The sequence below is a fragment of the Aedes aegypti genome, chromosome 2 (assembly GCF_002204515.2).
Source record: "Aedes aegypti strain LVP_AGWG chromosome 2, AaegL5.0 Primary Assembly, whole genome shotgun sequence".
In the NCBI taxonomy this organism is placed as follows: Eukaryota; Metazoa; Arthropoda; class Insecta; order Diptera; family Culicidae; genus Aedes; species Aedes aegypti.
Window position 1 is genome coordinate 160,579,666 of NC_035108.1, and position 9,602 is coordinate 160,589,267.

At 36.1% G+C, this 9,602-nt stretch overlaps 1 protein-coding gene across 1 annotated transcript; it reads left to right on the forward strand.

The window, feature by feature from the left end:
* Positions 1-493: 493 nt before the first annotated feature.
* Positions 494-8,900, forward strand: LOC5571411 (peroxisomal N(1)-acetyl-spermine/spermidine oxidase). The gene is made up of 3 exons (XM_001653611.2): positions 494-1,209; positions 7,371-7,933; positions 8,531-8,900. Exons 1-3 carry the CDS (start codon positions 592-594, stop codon positions 8,766-8,768), a joined length of 1,419 nt encoding a protein of 472 aa, XP_001653661.2. The 5' UTR covers positions 494-591; the 3' UTR covers positions 8,769-8,900.
* The last annotated feature ends 702 nt before the right edge of the window (positions 8,901-9,602 follow it).

Sequence of the window (9,602 nt, forward strand, 5' to 3'; positions counted from 1 at the left end):
TTTCTTCAGCAACATCCTTCATTCAGGTTTGAATAATGAGTTTTCACTATGGGATGGTAAATTTGTACTTGTTATTACAGTACAAACATCTTTGGACTATTTTTCAAAAAATTTCTATAGTAATTTCCATATAAACCTACATCGTATATGGGCCACCTTTAAATCACCACCGAAGAAGCTGAAATGAAGTATTTTTATGGAAAAGATGGTAAGGAATATATGGGAGATTGGATTTTCAAACATTTTTTATTTTGAATCGTTCTAATCTAGTACGTACATATACTCTCGTAAAAAAAACTTGTCTGTTTTCGATTTCACATCACATTTTTCAAGTTAGGATTTTTTGCTTCTGCGTTTTGAGATAATGTTGTGGTTGATAAAGATAATCGATAAAAACACATCCATGCATGTTGGTTTGTATTGAAAATTATATCTTACGTTTATCATGGACTGACCTCTCAAAATATTATCACCATTGCGATGGGGTTGTAATTCCCACAATTGCAAACACGTGAGAATGTCCATAAGTATGGAGCTACAATTATTTACAACGATTAGTTCACAAGTTGCGTTCAATCCAATCGGACGTGTATGAAAATGAGTGCTAGAATTATAATAGTGGGCGCTGGTGCATCGGGTCTAGCAGCTGCTTCTTGTTTGTATGAGCATGGGCTAACCAATTTGGTAATCCTGGAAGCAACTGATCGCATTGGAGGTCGAGTCCACACCGTTCCGTTTGGTGGAAATGTGATCGATTTGGGAGCCCAGTGGTGCCATGGAGAAAAAAACAATGCAGTCTACGAACTTGCTGGCCCTCTGAATCTGTTGGAATCGTCAGTCGTGTCCAGCAAGAATGTACTGGTGAAAAATACTGGTGAGATCGTTCCGCAAGAAATAACAAATCGGTTGATGGCTGCTGCTCATGAAATTATGGAATCAGAAGCCATGAGCTCATACGATGGAACGTTGGGAGATTTCTTCACTAGCATGTTCTTGAAGATGATGGATGACGAGAAGATGAAAGACATCGATCGTGTCCTAGTGCAACAGTTTTTGAGATGTTACCAGAGCTATCAAGAAGGATACATTGCCACAGACTCATGGTATGACTTAATTGCGTCAAGCTTGGATGACTACGATTATTGCGAAGGAGATCAATCCCTGAGTTGGATGGGGAAAGGATACAAATCTGTTCTAGATTTATTGTTGGTAAGGAAAAATGTATTTAGCAAGCAAAAGGGTTCGTCTGAAGTCACTGCAGTGCACTGTGAAGCATTCTTGAACCTTGAAAATGTTCCGAAACTTCACTTTGTCGTGAAACTTGGGAACTCAACTTCCTGAGTTTTCGATAAAAAAAAAATGTTGTTAAGGCTAGACTTATGATTTGATGGAATGATTTTAACTATTTAGATGGCATTTAGGTGAACAGATTATTTGATTTTTGCTCCGTAACACTTTAAAGAACTTTCACCCTTCTCTTTTTGTAAAGTGGGTAAAATAGAAGGCGGAACGAAACTAAGATCAATTTCGCAGCCAATCAACCGATTGGTGGCAACACTGGTGGCCAAGAATAACCTTTATAACTGAGTTTCCTTTTTGCAAAGAGTCACCCCACAGTAGGGCGATTCAAATTTTAAAAAATGTTTGAGAATTCAATCTCCCATATGCTCCTTACCATCCTTACCATAAAAATAATGTTCTGTGAAATTTTAAGCATTCTAGGTAGTGATTTAAAGGTGGCCCAAAGACAATGTAGGTTTATATGGAAATTACTATGGAGAAATTTTGAGAAATGTTCCAAACACGCTAGTACTGTAATGTAAGTACAAACTTATCATCCCATATTGAAAACTCATTCTTCAAAGCATAATGAAGGATGTTGCTGCTGTTGCCCCACAGATGTGGATCAATGCGAGAGGAGGATCCCTATTATGGATCAAATCGACTAATATTATGGATCAAAACACTATAACAACAATTTATCTGCGATGTAAACGAATGGTGTGCTAGTGAAAGCATACGTTTTGGCGTTTGTTTCGGACTCGTCTTATCTTTTTTTTTTTAATTTCTTTATTAGTATCATTCCAAACATTACATTCATTATTTCTAGGTGTTCTGTGTTATTAGGCAACACCATCATCCTAATTTGGTAAAACAAATCTAAGATTTTATTAACATTTTGTTAACAACATATTACATTTCATTTGCCGTAGCAGTTCAGATTTTTTACAGGTGAGTTGATTTCACCTGCTTATAAGAGAAAAAAAACGTTTTCAATATACTTAACCTAACTTAACCTAAACATATAACGCATTAATCGTGGCAATAGAAGATTGTAACGATTTTTGCCTGAAATTATTGATTATTTTATTTGACATTTGTTCCAATGTTTCAACATTGGATATTCTATGTAACTCATTGGTACTATACCAGGGAGGAAGCCTCAGAATCATTTTCAAAATTTTATTTTGAATTCTCTGCAGAGCTTTCTTCCTGGTATTACAACAGCTAGTCCATATTGGTACAGCATACAACATGGCTGGCCTGAAAATTTGTTTGAATATCAAAAGCTTGCTCTTAAGACAAAGTTTTGATTTTCTATTAATAAGGGGATAGAGACATTTTACATATTTATTACATTTGGCTTGAATGCCCTCAATGTGATTTTTGAAAGTTAAATTCTTATCTAGCATGAGCCCTAGATACTTAACTTCATCTGACCAATTTATTGGAACCCCTCTCATCGTGACAACATGTCTACTTGAAGGTTTCAAATAAAGAGCTTTTGGTTTATGTGGTAATATTATTAGTTGAGTTTTGGAAGCATTAGGAGAAATCTTCCATTTTTGCAAGTATGAAGAAAAAATATCCAAACTTTTTTGCAATCGACTACAAATGACACGCAGGCTTCGTCCTTTGGCGGAGAGGCCTGTGTCATCCGCAAACAAAGATTTTTGACATCCCTGAGGTAACTCAGGTAAGTCAGATGTGAAAATATTGTATAATATTGGTCCCAAAATGCTGCCTTGGGGAACACCAGCTCTTACAGGAAGTCTTTCAGATCTGGAGTTCTGATAATTAACCTGAAGTGTACGATTTGACAGATAACTTTGAATTATTCTAACAATGTATGTTGGAAAATTAAAGTTTTTTTAATTTTACAATCAAACCTTCATGCCAAACACTGTCGAATGCTTTTTCTATGTCTAAAAGAGCAAGACCAGTAGAATAGCCTTCAGATTTGTTGGAACGGATCAAATTTGTTACACGTAAGAGTTGATGAGTGGTCGAATGTCCATGGCGGAATCTGAACTGCTCATTGGCAAAAATTGAATTTTCGTTGATGTGGGCCATCATTCTGTTCAAAATAACCTTTTCAAAAAGTTTACTGATAGACGAAAGCAAACTGATTGGACGATAGCTAGAAACTTCTGCTGGATTTTTGTCTGGTTTTAAAATTGGAACAACCTTAGCATTTTCCCATTTGTCAGGAAAATATGCTAATTGAAAACATTTGTTGAATATATCAACTAAAAATGATAAGCTACTTTCTGGATGTTTCTTGACGAGGATGTAGAAAATTCCATCATCGCCAGGAGCTTTCATATTTTTGATTTTTTTAATTATAGTTCTCACTTCTTCCAAATCAGTCTCCCAGGCATTTTCAAAAACGTTCTCTTGATTGAGAATATTTTCGAACTCCTGAGAAACTTGATTTTCAATTGGACTAGTAAGTCCACTGCACTTTCAAACTGCACAGCAAGTCTTTGAGCTTTTTCGTAATTAGTTAGTAATAATTTGTTTTCCTTTTTCAATGCCGGTATTGGCTTCTGAGGTTTTTTCAAGATTTTAGATAATTTCCAAAAGGGCTTAGAGCCAGGGTCCAATTGAGAAATTTTATTTTCAAAATTTTTGTTTCTTAAATCTGCAAAACGTTTCTTGATTACTTTCTGCAAATCCTGCCATATAATTTTCATAGCAGGATCACGAGTGCGTTGAAATTGCCTTCTCCTCACGTTTTTAAGACGGATCAAGAGTTTAAGATCATCGACTATAATCATGGATTCAAATGTTACTTCACATTTTGGAATTGCAATGCTCCTGGCTTCAACAATGGAATTTGTTAAAGTTTCAAGAGCATTGTCAATATCAAGTTTAGTTTCTAAAGAAATGTTAACATCAAGATTAGAGTCAACATACGTTTCATATGTATTCCAGTCGGCTCGTAAATAATTAAAAGTGGAGCTGATAGGATTGAGAATCGCTTCATGGGATATTTGAAATGTAACAGGCACATGATCAGAATCAAAATCAGCCTATTTCGTCTGCGACTTACAGACTTCTTCAGTGTCGAGTGCTCGACTTGACACTGAAGAAGTCTGTAAGTCGCAGACGAAATAGGCCTATCTGTCAAGATAAGCAACACATATTAGAGTTTAAAGGTATTTGCTCACCTTAGTGATTTTAGTATTTTATTTTTTATTTTTTGCAAAAAGTGAAGTGTTAAAGTTCATTTGTAGATTTAAACATACTCTAATAATCCCTTCTTCTTTCTTCTTTCTGGCGTTACGTCCCCACTGGAACAGAGCCTGCTTCTCAGCTTAGTGTTCTAATGAGCACTTCCACAGTTATTAACTGAGAGCTTACTATGCCAATGACCATTTTTGCATGTGTATATCGTGTGGCAGGTACGATGATACTCTATGCCCTGGGAAGTCGAGAAAATTTCCAACCCGAAAAGATCCTCGACCGGTGGGATTCGAACCCACGACCCTCAGCTTGGTCTTGCTGAATAGCTGCGCGTTTACCGCTACGGCTATTTGGGCCCCCCCCCCTCCCAAAGTTTAATATAAAAAAGTGTAATATTATAATTGATTGCGATGATGTACAGATGTATGGTTCAAGTCAGGGATGGGAAATGTACTGTAGCAAACATTTACCACCTCGACATTCACATTTTTCTACACGACCATCAAAATCCAAAGCAAACCATGACCGTTCAAAACAAAAAAATGTAACGGCTCTTCAAAACTGTTATCTTTTTCTTCCTAACGTTGTTTCAAACCCGAATGCGAAATGACTCGAGCACAGTGGTGACACGATTTTTCCGGTTTACGGGGTTTTGCATTTTTGCTCGATAAAGGCAGCATGAAATTGAACTTGTTCATATGTATCGCAATGGAATGATTGTGCTCTTGCTATTAGCGCTAATAGATTTCAATTAGTTGAAAACACAAGCGAAATATTAGCGATTGAATTATTTAACATTTTTTTCAATCATTCACCTCGAGATGGCTGCCCGAAAATGATCATAGTGGAGAGACAAAAACAGTCAAGCAGTGTGTGAACTGTTGGCAGCGCAACGCCTGATGGTATTGATGCTGCTGCTGCTTTGTGTTTTGGTTGACTGGAAGAATCGATGAACTGTTGTAAATAGTGTTCACAGTTCCCAAGCCTGGTTCAAGTAGGTAAAATGTGTTCTGCATAATTGCAACTCTATTTGATGAGATATTCCCGTTTTAATCCAACTCTGATCCATATCAGTGTGCTATCCATAACTGATCGAATTTATAAGGATTCCATACGATTCTTCCATGAATTATCTACGGAAACCTCAAGACAAAAATCTTGTCTTACACGAATAATTCCCTAATTGTTTTTTTTTTTTAGATTCATCCAAAAATCCTTCAAAGTATTCTTCCAATTATGCATCTTGGTGTTTCTTTGGCAATTCGTCCAGAAAATGTTTGATTCATTCCATTGATAGTATTGCTTTATAAACATGAGTAAAAGCGTCTTCACTGTCGTGTACTAGACTCAATATTTTAAAATTGAGATATTGGCAACTTAATTTCGGTCAAACTAGTACTACTAGTGTACATCAAAATCCAAAACATTCGACAAATGCTACCATTACCTACTTATGAATTTCTCAACAAATTCATCGAATTATATTGATTTTAAGACTTACTTGCCAAATTCGTCTATATCTCCACTATCCATAACTTCAAATTATTTCTCTAGACTTTGATTCTGGTATTTCTTCTTGAATTCCTCATGAATGAATATCGCACGAACGTCTCTCTCTGGAGATTGGAAACGCATTCAAGTAGTTTGCCAATAGTTTGTCCAGAGATACTTCTTAGAATACCTTAAAGAATACATCTGCGGTTTCTCTAGAAATTATTCAAGGCGTATCTTCTGGAGTTCATTCATCAATAAGCAGCTGCTGCTTCATCACTACTTCACCAATATATTAACAAACATTTCTTCAGTTGGTAAGCTTTCCAACTTACTTTAGTTTTATCTTCAAAAATTGGCTTCAGATTTTTTTTCAGATATTCTCGCAAAGATTTTACCAGAAATTTTTATGCTTCCGTTATACTCCCAGGAAGTACACCAAATATTTTCTAAGAAATTGCCTTGCAATAAAAATTGTTTCAAACATTTCTTCATGAATTCTTTTAAAATATTCGAGGGGACAAGCCTGATGTAGTTGTTATCACACATACCTGTCACGCCGAGCTCAATGTGTAACTACTTGTGGAGGTGTGAGACTCTTTGGCAAGTCTTGGAGGTATTTTAAGATGTATACTTCAATAAATCCCTGTAGTATTAACTGAAGCAATCACTGAATCAATCTCTGAAATAATTCCTAATGTAAAGCGAGGTTCCAAGTTGAACAACCCAGATAAAAATATCAACAAAATCTCATTCCAAAAACAATTTGGTTATTTCCTTAATCGTACAAGAAGTCATAGTGCAATAAGTTGTTGATTTCTCTGAATGCATTTCTTGAGAAACTTTTTAGGAGAACTTAAAAGAGAATTCACAGATGAAATTGTTAGAAACAACTCTTGTGGAATCTCTGAAAAAGTTGTCGTAGGAATCACTGTAGGTATTCTTCGAAGTTACACATGGTTAATCAGGAGAAACTTTAAACATTTGAGGTATCCTGCCAAATTTCTGGGAAAAATATGTTTATTTGAGTAATCCTTGAAAGAGTTCACGTAAGAAAACTTGAGCTTTCCTGCCTAGAAATTAATTCCTTCTTCGTTATGGTGTTACGTCCCAAAAGGGACAAGGCATACTTCTCAGCTAATTGTTTCATTAAGCATTTCTACAGTTAATATGAATATCATTTGGCAAACAATTCAAATTACAAGACTCGAGCTTTCAACAGATTCACATAAAAATATCTAATTTTTTAAGGGGTATTATATCACGTGGAAATAGAAATACAAATGCTCATAGCAGAATTGTCTAACTGTAGATGCTTCGTTTGTACAAAAAAAAAACAAGAGCTGTTTTCAGTTAAAATTAGTTAATCTTACCAATCACATCTAAGATTATTTATGATCTCATTTTAGAAAAAGCACCCCGCACAAAACGCAGACCCGATCCCAATCGAGGACAAAATTGTTTTCAACAAAACTGTATCCAACATCAATTGGTCCAAAGTCCCTGACTACCCGGTGACGATCAAATGTACTGATGGAACTAGCTTCGACGCCAACCATGTGATCGTGACAACTTCTATAGGGGTTCTGAAGGAGAACATCAGCACTTTGTTCACCCCCGAGCTTCCAACAATCAAGCAAAATTCAATCCGGGGAATCTACTTCGGTACAGTCAACAAAATAATAATGGAGTTTGACGAACCATTTTGGACCACCATCGGAAATACTTTTGGGTTGATTTGGAACGCTGAAGATCTGGAAAAACTTTGTGAGTCCAAATATGCCTGGACAGAAGGAGCGTCGGCCTTCTTCAAGATCGATCGGCAGCCTAATTTGTTAGCTGTATGGATGATCGGGAAGGAGGGTCGTCAAGCGGAACTCTTGGACGATCGAGATGTAATCGACGGTATGACGTTTTTGATGAAGAAATTTTTCAAAAACGAAGAGATTCCGGAACCGGTGAAGATTATTAGGTTTGTCTGATGTGAGATTTTTACAGTCTCATGCAAAAGTATGGGTCGTCATACAAATGTGTTTTGTCCATATCTCCGTAATTGCTCTTCTACTTTAAAATTTGTATAGCTATTTTTTTAAATTTGTTCACTTAATTTTTACTTAAGTCATGACATTTTTTAAAAACTATAGGATAAATATATTCGTCTTCGCCCTGCTTTAGTTTTCGCCCCCTTCATACAAATTTAGACTTTTTTGTATGAAGGGGCGAAGATTAGTGCAAATTTCTTGGGGGCGAAGATTAGATTTTTACCCTATTGAAAAACTTAGCTTATTTTCTCAGTTATGTTTTTAATGCAATTTTGAAAAATATCATAATTTAAAGTAAAAATTATCAAACAAAATTACAAAAATGTTTTAAAAAGGAAATAATAATATCTACGAAATAAGATAACCGTACTGCCTTTCGAATGAGTCATAGAATGTTTCCATAAGTTGTATAATCACAGGAATATTGACATAACACTTTTGAATATTTTCTAGGGAGATGACTCAAGCTTTTGCACTGGAGTGTGTACTATCATTCTAATTTTGAATTTTTTATCCATTTCAATTAGATCCAAATGGTCATCAGATCGTAATTTCCGAGGCTCGTATTCGAGCTATTCTTTGCGTACGGAGCAACTGAAAACGAGCTGCCGTGATTTAGCCGTACCGCTAACCGATTGCCTTGGAACTCCGGTATTACTGTTTGCCGGTGAGGCTACCAACCATGAGCAGTATGGAACCGTCCACGGAGCAATCGCAAGCGGAAGACGTGAAGCGGATCGTTTGATAAAAATGTATAAAAAATAATTCACTCCAATCAAACCTGCATGCATGGATTGGAACTACACTATCGACATTCCGTACAACCGTACATCAATTGCATTGATTGGTAATATAGTGGATATTGAGCTATTGAAATAAATATCGAGCAATTTTTAATACTGTATTTTAATTTTTATATGACATAAGATCTTGATTGGAACACCCATTATTCAATTCAATATTTTACATAAGATTCAAAATAGTTGCTGTTTTTCAGTACGCCAGTTCATCTCCAAAAAGGCTGCTTTCCTGCACCGAATTATTAATGTATGTCGACTTTATTACACAATTGAATTTAGTTGCATAATTACTAAATTACTAAATGCAACGCTTATTCTTTTGAGTCAGCCAAGGTGAAGAAACGCACAGTTTTGATCGTTAGTCATCGTCTTCCGAGCATTCCCTATTGTACTATTCACAAAAAAAAACCTGGGTAGGGGAAAAGCACCAATTTCGACCCACAAGAAATCTGTGCCAATATTTGGATTTGAGCATGAGCATGAACTCGAGCATAAATGATCGTACAATTCGTAGTTGCTACTCTGTGATTGACCTGAACAATCGAAGTTGCACAGGGAATTAATGAATGGGGCTTGGGATTACCATTCTTCAATGTGCACAAATCGAGAGCTCAAACATAAAAAGTCAATAACGGCGCCGGCCACGTCCTTACGGTCATCGGGGAGGGAAGGAATATTAGTAAGACAACCGTTGTTACTAGAGACCGAGTACACCCGATTCTATTTTTGCACGGATTTTTTTACACGGCCGTGCAAAAAAAGTTTTCATACATTTTTTTCCGCCAAAACCTTATTTTTG

Bases quoted from the DNA above. Each gene is read 5' to 3' on its own strand.
- LOC5571411 (XM_001653611.2), top strand. From the start codon at position 592: ATGAAAATGAGTGCTAGAATTATAATAGTGGGCGCTGGTGCATCGGGT. The intron at 1,210-7,370 runs GTAAGGAAAAAT...ATCTCATTTTAG, and splicing joins CTGTTCTAGATTTATTGTTG to AAAAAGCACCCCGCACAAAA. The intron at 7,934-8,530 runs GTTTGTCTGATG...CATTTCAATTAG, and splicing joins GAACCGGTGAAGATTATTAG to ATCCAAATGGTCATCAGATC.